At 49.0% G+C, this 16,799-nt stretch overlaps 1 protein-coding gene and 1 non-coding gene across 4 annotated transcripts in view; one reads left to right on the top strand and one right to left on the bottom strand.

Moving 5' to 3' along the window:
- Positions 1–10,456, bottom strand: part of LOC149352952 (breast cancer anti-estrogen resistance protein 3 homolog) — a 280,152-nt gene extending 269,696 nt beyond the window's left edge. For all 3 annotated transcript variants that reach the window (XM_089582169.1, XM_089582170.1, XM_089582167.1), the window contains exon 1: positions 10,188–10,456. Coding sequence is in view for 1 of the 3 variants with exons in the window: in XM_089582167.1 (XP_089438293.1) it covers positions 10,188–10,230 (43 nt within the window). In the remaining 2 variants the exon portion in view is untranslated. The remainder of the gene's footprint in view (positions 1–10,187) is intronic.
- Positions 10,457–11,660: 1,204 nt separating this feature from the next.
- Positions 11,661–11,750, top strand: TRNAY-GUA (transfer RNA tyrosine (anticodon GUA)). Its single transcript is given in 2 exon segments — positions 11,661–11,697; positions 11,715–11,750. It is a non-coding gene; the product is annotated as a tRNA-Tyr (tRNA).
- Positions 11,751–16,799: the final 5,049 nt, after the last annotated feature.

Raw genomic sequence — 16,799 nt, 5'->3', positions numbered from 1 at the left:
CAGCAAACTGCGCAGAGAAAAGCAAAATATATATCATATATATCACAAACAGCACGAGCCGGAAAAAAAAAGGGGGGGGGGGGGAAGCGCTCCTCCGTATTCGCGACATTTCACGAGGAAACTTTTCTGCGCGAGGAGCGCGGGCCGTTCCCACGGAAGATCGCGACGCACAGGCTCGGGGCGACGTGCGCCGCAAAGCGCCAGCGGAAGCAAAGCCTGCATGATCGTCACGTATACGGGCGATTACTGCTTATCGATGACAGACAGCCTCGAGTCACTGGATACGTTTTATCCAGTGGCTCTAAAGCAGCCATACAGCGAGCGCAGGTCAGAGCCGTGCTGCGCGGAGTTCGGGCGCGGTACCGGCTCCACCGATACTTTCCCCCATGAAATGAACGGCAGAAATATTCGACGCTCAGCATACATGGCACGTCGGAGGTACACCGAGTGGGTACTTATTATCGGCGCTTATCGGAGAAGGCGTCGGCAGCGCGGCTATCGAGCATCGCCTCGCCCGTGAGCCACACGCCAGTCCCAACGCGATTGGCGCTGCAGATTCGTTCCCGGCGCACGTTTACGAGAAAAGCGGAACACACGACTTCTGAGTTTTTCTTTCTGGAGAGTGGAGCTCTGTCGGATATTTCACCCCGACGTCCTAACGGGTGCCAACCTTCGACCAAGTTATAAAGTGCCTCGGCGACGTTTTCCCGCACAGGCGGACCGATTTGGCTTGTGGCGAAGTGAAGATATACCTGCAACTGGAATAATCGGCACGGATACCGCGGTCGAAAAAAGCGATGTCTGAGCTCGTTCGCACAAACGAAAGCAAATAGAGAGAGAGAAAAAAAAAGTAGAAGCGATATGTGACGTCTGTCTTCCCCTGAGAACACAAGCTTTTTCAAGCAGGCTATCAACCTCTGACTAAACGAAAGTCCACACTTAAACTACTGAAATCAAATAGAAACGCACACGCCTTACCGAATCACATTATAACATGACAACCGGAAAGGCTAACAATCGAGCAAAATATATCTCAGCAGTACACCCAGCTGGGCTTGTTGGTTCATACTTCAGGAAAAAGACCACTAGCCCAAACCATAAACACTGTCTGAAAGGCAAGAACTGACGGGCGCTAAATTAAAGAAAGTCCCATCCTGTCTTCTTTTTAGGCCCCTGTGTTGGGTTGGCGCTGGTATTCATTTTCCCGCAGCTAAATCTACCATGGCTTGTAAAAGCGAATCATTCTTTGTCGCATATGCTTGGATACTGAAAAAAAAAAAAGACTAAAACCTAGGCGTAAACAGCTACTGTCTGCACTACGAAACTTGTTTCAAGCGTGTAACTACCAGAAACTTATGATGTCGCTTCATAACACTCAGCATCCCTCAAGAAAGAAAGAAATAAATAAAAAAGTTGATTAGCCCAAGTGTTCTGAGAACGCAGGTCACTGTTCTTTGCTCCCCGTTTTCAGTGTCAGCCAAAACGCATAAAAACAAAAGGCGCACGTCGGTCACTAGGGCAGCCATTAAAGGATATCACCTACGCAAGCCTTGATAAGAGCCACGGCAGGCAAATAGATATAGGAGACTCCGGTTACGCAACATTCGTTTCATCTCCGCATGAATGGCCCATCATGCAGGGTCACGTACTAAGAAAAATGCTCGTGCTGGCGAGCAGCACTTGAGGCTGAAGGACTGGAAAGAGCAGAAGGAGAGTGGCACTGTATAGCGTATAAGTGCAAGCTGTCGGCAGTCGGCAGTCGGACAGCGTCAGCGAAGCATGGCCCCAACGCATGTGGGCATGTGGGCATGAGCCCTAATCGGAAAAGTCTGGCACGTTTCACGACGACGCTAGTAAAAAGGCTGCGAAGGAGATTTGCCGCTGCTTTTAGGCTTTCAAAAGCGGCGGTTGGTTCGCGGTATAAGAATGAGAGCAGTGCGTTTACATGCTCTTTTCGACAGATTAAGCGATTATTAGTATGTCAAAAAGGGTCTTTCTGGAACTTCTGGGACTTGCTGAAGGTTGTAATTGGAAGTTTTAAAGGTGCGAGCAAAGCATTGGATGGTGGTGTTTTTTTGTTGTTTTTTTGTACGGCGGGTGGAATGTACCGCTGCGCATTCTTGATACAGGCGTGGGGCTTGTCGCTATGTCGGTGCAGCGCCAGTCCCGCCACTGCTTCGGCCTTGATGCTCCTTTCGCTCAACAAGCACCCTTAAGAGCGTTAGAGAATAGCTACTTCCTCTCTCCATTTTTTATTTTTGTGCTTTCGCAGCACGCCAGGCGCCGAAGAGTCTGGTTGCTGCACGACGGGTGCCAAATGCAATGCAAGTGGGATTCCCACTTGTCCTGAATAGTCAGCATGCGTTCACAGGAATTACTGCTTCTGGCTTCATCTCACATCAGCCTCCGTACATTGGTCCGACAGGCGTTGAATTAAATTACGCTTGTTTATGTGTGCACGGGTTTCTACAGTCCGCGTATTAAAGGCGGCAGGTTATATTTCCCTAGTTAGCATTACGGTGCAAACAAATAAAGAAGCGACCGGGTACGACGGGACACTACGAAGAAACATGAGCCCATGTATGAGCTGTATTTGTGTTTCTACATTGCGTATACTGTCGAACCACACAGTTTCTTTCATTTCTTCAGGTGTGCTTCAACCGACCGGAGTCAACGCCTCCTTAATATTACTGCCTTCTCGTCGAGAATGGTATACTCTCTAAACCGATCCCATGGACACAAACATACGGTACCCAACACGCCGCAATGCGTGAACGGATGCACGCACTTTGAAAAAGTGTAGAGCCCAGAGTACTTTCGTTCCCCGTCACGCCGTGTGGCTTGCTACGCATCGACAACGTTCCAGAGCTCTTTAAGCTGAGAGGAACTTTCGTACTCAGCGCTACGAAAATTAGGACTTCCATGGATGCTAAAAGAACCCCGCTACACAGCGTAGAAGCTCTTGAGTCTGTGACAAAGGCTGTACCATCTCTGCGGACCAATTTGTTTGTTCGAGTATTGCGCAATCATTCGGCATAACTTTAAACTATCGCAAAGTTCTACATTTCAGCAGGTACAGCCTTTGTAAAATTGAAAAAAATATACAGCTCAAGAGGTTTGCTTTCGTGTCGCGCAGGAGGGCTCGTTTAGTCAGCGTTAAAAATCTCTGACTTTCACCCAAAAAAGACACCCTGAAGTGATGAGTGCATAATGATGCTTCCCAGCAAATAACGTTCTGCGTACTGGTTATTAGTACTGACGAGACTGATAGCGCATATGCAGATTGACCACGAAGAGAAACATATCGGCGCACCTCCTCGAAAATGCCACGAAAAAGCTCGTTTGTGAAACCAGTCACAAATAGCAGTCATCAGTAAAATGACCGCAATGATTGCAGCTGCAACCAGCGCACACTGTGGCAGATGAACGCTGCAACTCATAAAACTACCTTGATATGGCATATTCACAAATCCTATTAATGCGAAAGCACTATTCCGAAGGGTAACCCCCGAGCAAGATATTGCGATGTTTGTGGGTGTGTGCCAAGTGAAATAAATAAAAATAAACGAAATAAATATCCGCGACAGGCATGCGAACCCGCGGCGGCGCGAACAAATCAGCTTCGCTGTCCACTCCGCGAGAGTATCGCCGCAGCCGACCACGCCTCGTGTGGCTGCAACACACTCTCGCGCTGTGCATTGTAGTACATCGTTTTCTTCGTCAACTAATACTACTACGGGTGCCCACCGAGATATGTGAGGCAGTTACTGCGTCATTTCCTTTCCTCAAAAACCAGAACCAACTAATATTCGCGCTTTGAGCTATGTGGCGGTACTGACATAGAGATGTGCGCTGCATGCGTTGGCGGGGACAATGCTGAGGCATAAACAAGGCACTAGAGCAGTATACGCGTTGGCGTTGACAATATTGCTGTAGAAACGCGGCATTAAAGCATAGGCTGCCGATGAACATTGAGTAAATTGGCACTGAATTGGCAACATGCGCATAACTGGCACCCTCAGTCAATGGACACCTCAATCACGCTTTCTGGTACGCGGTGGTGGTGTCCACCTGCAAAAACTGTGCTTTCGCACAATATTTCGTGTTTAGAAGTGCTAGACCACCCACCATTTTTCTCTTGAACGCCACAGTGCAATTGCATTCATAAGGGCTCCAGAAACTCCAATACTTCCCGGCACCTTTCAAGCAAAGGGAACGATGGGCGGTTTTTTGATTCCGTCCAAAAGGACCGCACAAATCTGCGAATAGATTTCTAAGGAAGTACCTATAATTCCTGTAATACCTATAATTCATGTCACACGAAGGGAGAGCACAAACAGCCAGAGTGCTGTATTTAAGCCACAAAACAATGGGGTGTGACGAAGACCTCGGTGGTTTTACAGGAAAAAAAATGCTGTGATAATGGAGCCCCGGGTCCGTCAGGCCGTCGAGCCGAGCAGCCGCACGAGACTATGGCAGGTTCCGGACTCACCGAGCAGGGCCATGTGCGCCTTGTTCTATTACATCGTGATGCCCTTGACGCTAGCGCGGCAGCTGCACGTAGTATTATCACAATTATACAAAGCATTCATCTTCGCAGCAACTGTTTCCAGCCAGTTAACGTGCCTATATATCCGCTCGCAGTCATCTGTCACGCGCCATTTCACGCGCTTGTTCAGCTGTCTCTCCGTTCTTTCCACAGCTCTCCAAGTGTTCCATGCTGTAATATTTCATCTCTTGGCCTCCATTCTTTTTTAATGTCCAGAGTAGCACCACCCGCGGTGGTGGTGGTGGTGAAAAACTTTAATCAAAGAGAGCTTGAGGGTTAAAAAAAAATAAATAACCCTGCTGCATGGTCGGTATCCTTAGTCCGGGACACCGCATGACGAGGCCCCGTCTCGCGCCCGCTTGACCAGAGCCCTTTGGGACTCCAGTGTGGAGCAGTTGAGGAGGGCAGTCTCCCATGCCTCTCGGGTGGGGGTGGGGGAGGGGGGAAGGTGAGGATTCTGAGTACATGCCCACACCATGTGAAAGATATCGCAGATCTCTCCACAGTGCGGGCAGCGCCCATCTGTGTTCGGATCGAAGTGTTTTGCTATTGCAGGACAGAGAAGGGTTCCTGTCTGCAGGCGCCGCAGAGTTCGCTCCTCCGCCTTACTCAGCCCCTTGGCAGGTGCCGGGTAGAGACGGTGGCTGTCGCAATAATAAATTAGGATTTCGCGGAACCGCAGAAGCGGTTTATGAGCTTCTGAGCCATGAGAGCTAGGATGAGGAGCCCGGTGTGTGAGCGCTCGGGCGGCCGCATCAGCGGCCTCATTGCCTCGTAGACCCTGGTGGCCAGGAGCCCAGATCACTTTTGTGCGAGTTGGATCGGCGAGAGCGCGTCTTAGAATTTGCGAGGCCAGAGGTGATATTTCGCCTGCAAGATAATGTTCACAGGCCCGGCGAGAGTCTGTAATAACCGTTTTCGATTTTGGATCGGCGGCAGCGAGAGCTATTGCGACTTCCTCCGCTCGTGTTGAATTTGGGGCCCGAAAAGATAGCCCATCGACATTCATTCCCCGGTGGACTACGGCAGCCGTGAAGAATCCCGCGGGCGACGGCCCTGTGATGTCCACGTAATAGACGCCCTCTTTATACCCATATTGCCTCTCAAGCGTGCGAACCCGCGCTTGTCGTCTGCCTTCATGTGAAGCCATGTCCATGTTACGCGGGAGCGGAGCGACCAAGAGCATGTCCACCGTTTTGCTAGCTAAACTTGCCATTGAAACCATTCGCAAGTATCAAAACTTCCGTGCATTTGCTATCACCATCATCATAGATGTCACTTCGTGGTCAGTCCAATCCAATCCATCAGTACGGCTCCGTAGCGCTGTTGCTGTTTTGTCGCGTAGTGTTGTCGCGCAGAGCTTTATAGCTCTGTTATTATAATGTGTGGCTTTGTTCGGTCTTTGAACGAAAGCAGTATGTAACTTAAGCAATTCGAAAGATACGGGAAGCGCCTGAAGCTCTTCTGGAACACCGGAATCCCGTACTGCGTCGACCTTGGTTTAAAGAAGGCTTAGTGCACATGTGATTGCCTACGAAGGTATGTATCCAGTACACTTCTTAGAACTTGCTTCTAGGACAATGCAGCATGCTCATATAACATTCGTTCACAGGAATGGCTTCCACAAGTGTGTGCTGTTCTCACTTTCGGGAGCCTACATCACACAGCTGCGGGAGCCCTCAACTCGCGCGACTAATTCCCACTCCTCTTCAAAGTTGCGGGGCGGAGTATTTTCGCATCTTGTTAATTTTTAAGGCATCGCTAGGTTGACTGTGCCTATATAAAGAGTGACAACGCGCGAAAGGCAAACCGTGGGAAGCACGTGTAGTTCGCAGTGGTTCGCAACGGAAGCTTTGCGGCTTTCTCTGCACAGTCGCGTACAGTGCTGCGCAAGTTAGTGCCCTAAGGCCCATGAGAATAAATAAAGAACAGATACATTGTAAAATATGGTGTGGAAAAGTGAGAGCTGTTATTGCCTTATAGTTGTGGAAGTGGTGAAGTGCATTGTCTGTTATATTTGCAGCATTAAACACTTCTATTAATTGGTTCCAATGTTTTTACTTGGGTTGCCGCATTGTGCCATTTGTTTCACATGACTGATGTTTGCCGCGTTCTTTTTATTTCAGAAATCCTGTGAGTGGGAAGATTACGGATGTGTGTCCCAAGCTTGCCACATTTAAAGATTCACATTTAAGAAATTTTCCGAATATAACCCATTGCTCTGCTGATGTATCATCAACCACAATAAAATATGCGTGCTATATATCAAATTGTTTTTGGTTTTATTGCATCGCGCGGAGTGAAAAAAGCACGCATGCACCATATATGCGAATATTCGAGAAAGATCCGCCAATGGACGTACTCAAGTGGACGTCCGTCGGCAGGCGAACCGTATACCTTTGGCCACCTTTCGGACGGCTGACGGACGTCTATCGGCTGTTTGCGGATGTTCAGCGGACGTACAGAACATCCGAAACAGACCTCTGTCGGCCGTCCGAAGGATGTCGGTGGTTGCTTGGGAGGTTTGCAAGTCTACAAGGCCATACCATGTGTGCGTCAACTTTAAGCCAATAAAAAAAAAATGGCTCGCGGTTTGGCATTGCTAAACACGAAATATTGTACGAAAGCGCAGTTTTTTGCAAGTGGACACCACCACCGCGTACCAGAAAGCGTGACTGAGGTGTCCATTGGGCCAGGGTGCCAGTTACACACGCGCCTTCAACTTTTTCCATCGTCAGTGCCAATTTACGCAATGTACGCCGGCGGCCTACGCTCCAGTGACGCGTTTCTGCAGCAATGCTCTCAACGCCGATGCGTATTGCTCTAGTGCCGTGTTTCTGCCACAACATTATCCACGCCAACGCATGCAGCGTATCTCTCTGTCAGTGCTTTCACATAGCTCAAACCGCGAATATTTGTTTGACAGTAGTATTAGTCAACGAAGAAGACGATGTGCAATGCACTCCGCGATAGTGTGTTGCAGTTTAACACGAGGCGTATTCGGCGATAGCCAAGTGCTCTCGCGCAGTGGCCAACGAAGCTGATCTGTTCGCGCTGCCGCGGGTTCGAATCCTAGTCACGGATATTTATTTGTTCTATTTTAATTATTCATTTCCCTAGGCACAAACACCGCGAGATCTTCTTCGGGGTTTACCCATCGGAATAGTGCTTTCGCACTAATAACTACGCAGATAGCATATGACTTCGCAACGGTGTTGGCGAATGATGTTCCGTTAAATATCGCTGTCTTCCCTGTAGTACAGGGAAAGCGTTGAATCGGTTCTTTCAGTGCCAAACTAATGACTGAAAGTGGGCATTAAAATTCTGAAAGCCGCTGTGATACGGATTATTAAGGTTTTGTTCTGGAGTCAGTGACACAGAACGATCACGTAATAAGCACGAGTTTTGCTGCACTGGCATGATGGGCATAAGAGCTTCGCAGCATACTCGAAAGGGATGGTTCTCTCGGTTTTAAATGCACCACAGTGAGTGCCGTTTTATGATATCTGTTTCGTTTCCCGGCTGAGCTAGCGATGCAATGCTGCACGTTTTCGTATTATCAGTGTTCAGAGTTGGAGATTTCTTGCATTTTGTTGCATAACAATAAAAAATTCTGCACAGATCAAATTTGATTTCTTCACTTCAGCAGCTGCTGTAGTAATTAAGCAGTAGGGCGTATCGGGCTAATTATGTAATAAAAACTTTTCTAAACCAAAGTTTTCACGTAGAACGTTATGTAGAGCGAAATTTAAACAAGCAGACAAACTTGTCCACCATTTCGTACACACCGAACGGCAGCTCTTTCCACACAGGTAAAGCTTCAACTCTATAACAGGCGTTTTTATTGTTTTCCTCTGAAAATATACGCATATTCCTTGACTACAGTTTTACTCCGCACTTTTAATATCCCGATAAAGAAGCCACGGTCAGCTTCTCCCCCCCCCCCCCCCCCCCTTCCTAATTATCTAAGGGGAGCGCCAAGTCTTCTCCATACCTTTACTCTGTCGGACCTGTTCCTTTATTTTTATAGTGCAGTGGTACGGCCATGCAGATTTTTGACGATACTGGAGGCCGAGGCCTCGTGATGTTTTGCAAGAACAGTTTACCTGCCGGGTCACGTTGAGGCAATATTTTCAGATTTTTTTTTTCTTGCAGTTAACGAAAGACAGATGTGTCGTACATTTTCTGTGCTTTTGAGAGATTGGAAATTCCTTCGGAAACGCGTTTTTACTGTCTTCCTCAGCCGATGTTACGCATGAAAGTAAAAACTACTGCTCAATAATATTTTCTGTATATTTTGCAATTCCATCACACTGAAATAAATGTTTTATAGATATTCAACATCTCTGCGCTGCGTTCTGACCGTAGGGGTGAGAAGGGTGCAAGGGGCGGGGGGGAGGGGGAGGGCACTGCGCTAAAACTTGACTCCCCCTTATAGAGCACCCTGCGCGCGCCTATGAATGGAAACATCATGGTGACGGCTGATAAGACGGACCCTTAAACGCGGGATATTCAAGTTAGCCGCTGGTATGCTGCTGACTATGTACCCGGAATCTCTATATTCGCACCTCGAAATAAGTGTGTGAATAAAGAATCGGGTTACACTATTCAGAAAAAGTAGCTTGAGGTTATTTAATTATGTTCCCCCAACACTTCCATTTAGGCATTTAGCACCTTCTTAACCGAATGAGCGCATGAGTAGTTAAATTTTTTGTAGCCGTGCTCTCTGAAAACATGACATGGCGAAGTCTGTTTATATGCTAGGTATACACTGATGTAAAATAAGCCGTCCAGACGGTGCCATATGACTCAGCTGGGAAACAAATTCTGCACGTTCATTTCTAACCGACTGTCACACATACGCGACACTTCATTTGTCAGCGAAAGATTAAGCTCAACAGGTATTAAAATCCCACCACGGGTTTTTACACGGTACACAAGCTGATGGTCCTTAGACTTGGCGTAGTGGCAAAGAACACGCAGGAAGCAGGAATCGTCCACGACAGAGACAGGAAAGGATCTGCAGCACTGAAACTGGCAGATTTGAAGCCGTACACCAAGCCGGTGACGACAAATCACGCAAGATTTATAAAGCGCGAAAGCGCACGACCATGCTTTATACCCACCATAATATATGTGCAAACTGCCAAACAATGCGAATTCAGCCGCCACCAGTGCAAAGCTGTTGTGGAATAGACTGGCATACACAAGATACAGTTGTGTGATAACAGCTCGTGAATAACGTGGCGGCACACATGGAGATCTGCATAATCACCGCTAAGTATGAGACAAAATCCCACTCAACCACAGAGTGTAGCGGAACGTTAGAAGCAGCGCTAGGCGAGCTAGCTCTTGTAAAAATATATTCACCCAGGTGCTTTCGGTCGCGCACATTAAGTAACTAGTACCTGCGCCTGCTGACGTTCGCAGTTAGGAACTGCCTTGTAAATTGGCGCCAGAGATTCTGTAAGGTCAACGTAGTCGTTAGAACTCCCGTCAGCTGAAATAACACGTCACTGTTATCCGCATGTAGCTATATGCACGATTCCCAAGGAGCATGCTCCCGAATACGAAGAGTCGGAAGCATGCTCCCCACGTCCGTCGAAGCGCTAGAGCAAACGATGAAAGAGCAACTTACGTATATCCGGAGAGCGCAGACATCCGCCGTGTTTGTTTCCCATGATTAAGCTGTTCCGATGCTGGGAAAGGCAGCACTCTCTTTCCAGTTCAAGTAATCCGTATGGGAAAGCGCAATACACCAAGCGCGCGCACACACGGAAACATGCGTTTGCGCGCACGCCGACACGACACAGCAACTTGTTGGCGCTTCTCCGCGGCAGCGGCACGCGCGCTATTAAGTCGCAAGAGAACCTACGCACCTACGTTCCCGTCATCGAGTGAGCGCGACTCGCAGCAGCGCACGTGCTTTCGTACGTTGATTGACGAAAGTTCCGGAGTTGCGTCAGTGCGAGAAGAAAGCGCGCGCTATGCCGCTGAAGTGGTTGAAGTGGCAAATAAAAGCCGCGCCAATCACGGATGAGCAGCGCCACGGAGCGACTGCAAAGTGAGGCTGAGGTAGCCGTCGATGCAGTCTTTGGCGCAAGATGGCGCTACCGATTGCGCGTCCAGGCGGCGCTGCAGCGCTGGCGCTGGCGCCACTGGTACGGGACGCAAAGTAAAGCCGTAAAGCAAAGCAGATAAGAGGTGAAAGTCTAAAGTGGCCTGTGGTGCTCGTTCTAGCTGTGCGATGGCCAAGGCAGCCAAGGGGACATGAGAAGTAGTGGAGTGGCTTTACTGCTTTGCAGTTAGGTGTACAGTTTTTCCTGTGTGCAAGATTTCCTCAAGGTATCACGCTTCAGGCGTGCCGTTCTTTCGCCCTGTGGTGTAGGGGCCTTCTGTGTTAATTTTTGTGTCAGTAAAAGCGTTACAGGCGGGCTCTGTACCTGAAATGTTGTTTGAGTAGATTTTTTTTTTCTTTGTGACGTTGTGCTCGAAACATGGAAGTTGAAAGACTACCTTCGTGTATCGAACGCACCACTTTGCATACGCGTGTCGTGGATGTTTGTGCGAATGTTTTTAATCCCTGGTAAGGATATAGCAGTGTTTTGTTGCTCATCGTCGCCGTCGTGGTGAAAGAACATCTGCAGTATTTTGCGAGAAGTAGTTTATTTGCAATTGTACTACGCTGTCTCAACGTTTATGGATTCATCATATGAGTCAACTGTACTACAATGTCAAAACTGTTATGGGTTCATCACATAAGAGTGTAGCGCAAAAACACAACGCTCAAAGAGCAGGCACACACACGCGTCTCTGTTCTTTGTCTGTCGTGTTTTATGCGCGACACTCTCATGTGATGGATCACCGATGCGATACCGCCCTGCTTCAGTTGCGACTTTTGTTTGCGGCTTGCCTCAGTGCATAAACGTCACGCTGCCATGTGCTGTTGTCCGGTGCGCCGCTGTAGTGGTATTTGGTGATCTCGTTGGAAATGACGTCACGGCAGTGTAAGTTCGCCGAAGGTAAGATTACGAATAAAAGCAAAAGCTGGGGCACAATAAAATTGTGTGCATTTATTCATATATAGTTTTTTCAAACTATGGTAATCGTTCCGTCGATAGCTCAGTTGGTAGAGCGGTGGACTGTAGGGGATACGTCTGCGGACATCCATAGGTCGCTGGTTCGAATCCGGCTCGACGGAAGCTTTTTCTTTTAAAAAATGCTGAATTGTTTTTTTTTATCAAATTTGTTTACTGTAGGTTACTTCTGATGTTTTCTACAACCAAGTTAACATTAACGCGGCAAGAACACCAACCAAATCGTAAGCTTCACAGAAACTGCGCCCCCAGTATTAGTAGTATAAGTGGATATGGATATTCGAAATGTAGAAGACACGATATAGACTAAGTTGGACGATGGGATCGAGTATAGAGATAAGAGAGAGAATGCACTTTATTATACAATTTTTGTGCCAACCACTAAGTTGGTAGCGTGCTTGCTGTACGAGGCCCAGCTGCTGGTCTTGCAGCTTGTCCGAGACGGGCCAAGCGCTCCATGAACAAGGGGGTGGGTAGGGGTAATGTATGCAACAAAATACGAGCGAAATGCGAAAAGTGAGCAAGAAAAAGCTCCGAAACCTCGACGGCAACTCTATTACAGCCCTCACAAATATTATGCAGAAATGCTGGGAGAAAGGCAATTTGCCAAAGCAGTGGAATACTGCGCAAGTAGTAATGATCCCGAAAACCGGCAAGAAACTGCAAATCGAGAACCTAAGGCCCATCTCGCTGGTGCGCGGGCAAGCTCCTGGAGCACGTAATCGAAACAAGACTAAATAACTACATGGAAGACAACGGCCTCTACCTGCACTTCATGACAGCTTCAGAGCTGGGCTCTGCACTCAGGACGTAATGCTACAGTTCAAGCAGCATTACGTCGCCCAAGGTGCGTCGCTCAAGATGCGAGAGCTATCCTAGGCTCAACCTGGCGAAGGCTTTTGACAATGTCACCCGCAGAGCCATCCTGGAAAACCTACATGACTTGAACGCGGGCAAGCGAGTCTACAGTTACATCAATGACTTTCGAATCGCTAAGCCCGACTCCAAATCGGAGAAAGCAAGTCGGGGGACATTAAGCTCGGCAGCAGAGGGACTCCACAGGGCTCCGCGCTATCGCCCTACCTGTTCAGCGTGGCCATGATCAAGCTCTCCGAGAAACTCGAAGCCATTGAAAGCATCACAGCCTGTATGTGAATGACTGAGGGCTGCTGAATGAAGCGGCGGCCAAATCGAAACTTTGCATGCGGCCATCCACTCGGTCGAAGGCTACGAGACGGGGCTGAAATGCTCGCCACAAAAGTCAGAATTACTCATGTACCAATTGCCCCGGAGGGGCACGAAGAACGAAAAACCGCAGATGTGGCTCACGGCCGGCGGGCCTCCAGTTACCACGGTAGACCATATCACCGTGTTGGGACTGCTGATCCAGACAAAACGCAACGACGCAAAGATAAGGAAACTTGAAGGCTGTGCTCAGCAAACCATGAGTCTCATCAGGCGGATCGCCAATAGACGATCGGGAATGAAAGAAAACTTAGTATGGCTAGTCCAGGCATTCATAGTATAGGCTTTTTCTCGTGTTCGGCGCGAACTAACGGCCTTTTTACTTTTTTGAACAGCTGTTTATTAACAAGGTTAGCTAAGAGTGATTACATAGATGCGTACGGTCCAGCGTCCATCTTGCGTCTGATTCTTCGTCTTCTTCCCCAGGGTTGCTGGTCGCCCCGTCACCCAGGGTTGTCGGACGACTACGTTTTTTCCGCTGCCCGCGTTCGCCACGAATCGGGAGGTTCGCTAACATTCGGCCATTCTGGCATCAGAAGCGCCCTCGCTTTCGTCCGAAGGCTGTCCAAATCGTGAAATTTAACACAAAGGCCTTTTAACACAAATGGGATGTAGGACGCCATTGTCGTCCCCTTGCAGAAGAATGCCCGACAACCCGTTAGCACAGGCGTCGGTGCGCACCTCTGTTCTCGCCTTCGGATTGTTGAGCTGCTGCACTGGATGTGATGTCAGTGCGCTCTTCAGGGCCTGAAATGCGTCCTGTTGATCCTGGTCCCAGCGAAATGCCTCGCCTTTTCTAGTTAACCGACTCAGCGGCTCCCTCAGCGCTGCGTAGCGCGGGACAAAACGTCTGAAGAAGCTGGTGAGCCCGAGAAACCTCTTGACTTCATGAAGGTCCTTTGGCACTGAGAACTCGTCGATTGCTTTTACTTTGTCAGTTCCAGGTCTCACGCCGCCTTCACCGATGACGAAGCCAAGGTACTCGACTCGGTGATCCGCGAACCTACACTTGGAAAGTCGGAGTGTCAGTCCTGCGTCGCGGAGAGCTCGAAACACTTTAGTCTGCCTTTCTAACGTCTTTTCGAAATTTTTGGCAGCTACAAGGATATCATCCAAATAGCATACTGCTATGGTGTTACGGAGATTTCCCAGAGCTGTGTTCATAAGGCGCTGGAACTCAGTCGGTCCATTCGAAAGTCCAAAAAGGAGTCTTTCAAACTTCCATGTTCCAACTGGGGTCACAAAGGCGGTCTTCTCTTTTGCAGATTCCCTCAAAGGGATCTGGAGAAAACCATGTGCAAGGTCAAGCGTTGTGAAGAGCTTGCTTCCTGCGAGCTGCTCGACAGCTTCATCAATTAGTGGCAAGGGGTACTTGTCCTTGACTGTCTGTGCATTCAGCTTCCGATAATCGACTACAAGTCGCGGTTCGCCGTTTTTCTTGCGCACGAGAAGTACCGGGATTGCGTAAGGAGACCGTGACTCCGTCACAATTCCTGCTGCCTTCCACTCGCTGACAATTTTCTGTATTGTCTCACGCTCGTCTTTGCTTGTTCGGTAGGGCCTATAAGAAACCGGCGTACTTTCTTCTTTCAGGACAATGTCCATTTCGATGAGGTTGGTGCAACCTAGCTCATCAATATTCGTTGCGAAGCATTCGCGGTGTTGGTTGAGGAGTTTGAGTGGGGCTTGACGTTCCTCAGTTGTTACACCGTCACCTGTTGCAACATCCTTTTCATGAATCGGGTCCGCGCTTGCCGTCTTCACTCGCGTTGTTTCGCTCGTTGTACTGAGCTCAGCTGTGTCAATTTTTCCTTCTTCTACTCGACCCAGGCTCATCCCCTTCTTCAGAACCTTCTCGCAGTCGGAAGTATTTGCCACAGGTACACTGAGCTGCTTGTTGGCAACATTAAACACGCTTCCAGTGATCGTACCTTTCGCTGGTACAGGACGGCAGTCTCGCCTTCGAGGTCTACACTTGCTGTGATGAAATTCACTGAACGTGGCTCGAGGGCCACATCGTTCTTTGCCGTGATTTTGATGGCTTGATTTTGGATGAAGGGTTCGAGATGTTTAAATGTTTCGTCTCTTTTTTCTATGATTTTGAAGGTGTCGTCGACCTTGACATAGGCGATGTTAGGCAGCTCCGTCCAGATACGACCAGCGATAACAGAGAAGTACTGGGCTGTGTCCGGCACGTCATGAAGTGAGACGTCTTCGCCTCTCACGCCATCAATCTCCATTGTTGTTTTGAATTTCGAAAGACATTTCACAGGGCTTTGGCCAAATCCATAGAGCTCCAGGTTGTCTTCTTCGAAACTGGAGCAACAACCCATGGCGTCGGATGCCTTGATCGTACAAACTGAGCTTCCGGTGTCGACGAGCGCATCATAGCTCTTCTGGTTGACCACCGCTGTCTTCATGTACTTGATGTTGGGTAGCTCGCTAGTCGAGGACACAGACACGTATTGTAATGGCTGCCCAGCCCCCGGCTTTACGGTTTCGTTGTTGCTACGGTGAACGGGCGTCGGACAGTCTCTAACAACGTGACCGTATTTCCGGCATCTGTAACATTTTGGTTCTGTTGCCCTTTCAGCGCTAACGTGCTGCTCGATCTGCTTCGGCTTCGTTTCCACGCCTGGTGTGGCTGACACATGCTTGCTTCCGCCCTGGCTCGAAGGCCGTTGGCTTCCATGGGAGCTGAGGTAGGCTGCCTCCCCTGCTTCGAGGCTTTTTGCCGCCTCAAGCAGCTCCAAGGATGTAGTGAAGCTTGCCGCTTTAAGCCGCATTATCGCAGCGTGGTTTGCATTCTGAAGGCCCGCAATTATCAAATTCTTCCATTGTGAAGTGTCCTCCTTGATGTCGCACTTTGTGCAGAGGTAACTCTTTTCGAAAAAATAGTCGACAATGGACTCGCGTGGACCTTGCGTACGGCGGAGCATTCTCTCGTAGAGGGCAAGCGGGTTGCTCTCGTTGTCGGGAAAGACCTTCTGTAGCTCATCCGCCCATTTCTCCCAGGTCTCCAGCTGCTTCCCCCTTGCTCTGTGCCACTTCAAAGCAGTCCCACTGAGCTTCGACGCTGCAACAGCGAAAACGACACCGTCCCTCCAGCCGGCCTGCCCCGCCACAATCTTGACATTCGATATCCACTCCCTTGCGCTCTCTCTCGCTCCGGCCCCCGCAATGGCGGTGCCCGAGAAGGCGGGAATGGATGCCGACAAGTCCGGCATTGCTGTAACAAGTGCGTTGCCTTGGTGCTGGGCTGCAAACAGCTGTATGTGGGCTAGTTGTTCGGAGAGCGTCGTCAGCGACTTGATTATTTCTCTGTCTTGGGACATGGCGATGCTTTAGGGGTTGCTGCTAGCTGACCGCTTCACTTCAGGGAGTCAGAGTAACGGAAGGAGGCTCACCGCTGCTGTCTTCACGTAGTCGGCGTCGCTGTGCTTGCCTCTCTCCCGTTGCTCCAGGCTTTCGGAGGCGGTAAATCCCACTTCTGATTATAGGCTTTTTCTCGTGTTCGGAGCAAATTAACGGCAGGATGCCTTTTTACTTTTTTGAACAACTGTTTATTAACAATTAAGCAGACAAGGAAAGGGGAATGAGGGGCTCGTTATAAATATGAGAGAAGCCAACAGCCACAGAAACCAAGAGGCACAGGGGATTTTAATTTATTTATTTATTTTGTGGTGTTGATCAATTTATAATATTATTGAATATGTTACCGATTGAAGCTAATTGATTAGAAAAGCGGAAGAAAAACAACCACATGCCGCCGGTGGGATCCGAACCCACGACCTCCGAATTACGCGTCCGGTGCTCTACCGCTGAGCTACGGCGACGGCTGTCAAATCTTCTGCTTTCGGGGGTATTTATGTTTACAAATAACCTAACCTTGGGAGTGTTCACCAGCG

The sequence above is a fragment of the Amblyomma mixtum genome, chromosome 3 (genome assembly GCF_055824585.1).
Source record: "Amblyomma mixtum isolate Tamu chromosome 3, ASM5582458v1, whole genome shotgun sequence".
Classification (NCBI taxonomy): Eukaryota; Metazoa; Arthropoda; class Arachnida; order Ixodida; family Ixodidae; genus Amblyomma; species Amblyomma mixtum.
The sequence above is the reverse complement of the archived record's forward strand: the minus strand, read 5'-3'. Positions and strand labels throughout refer to the sequence as shown.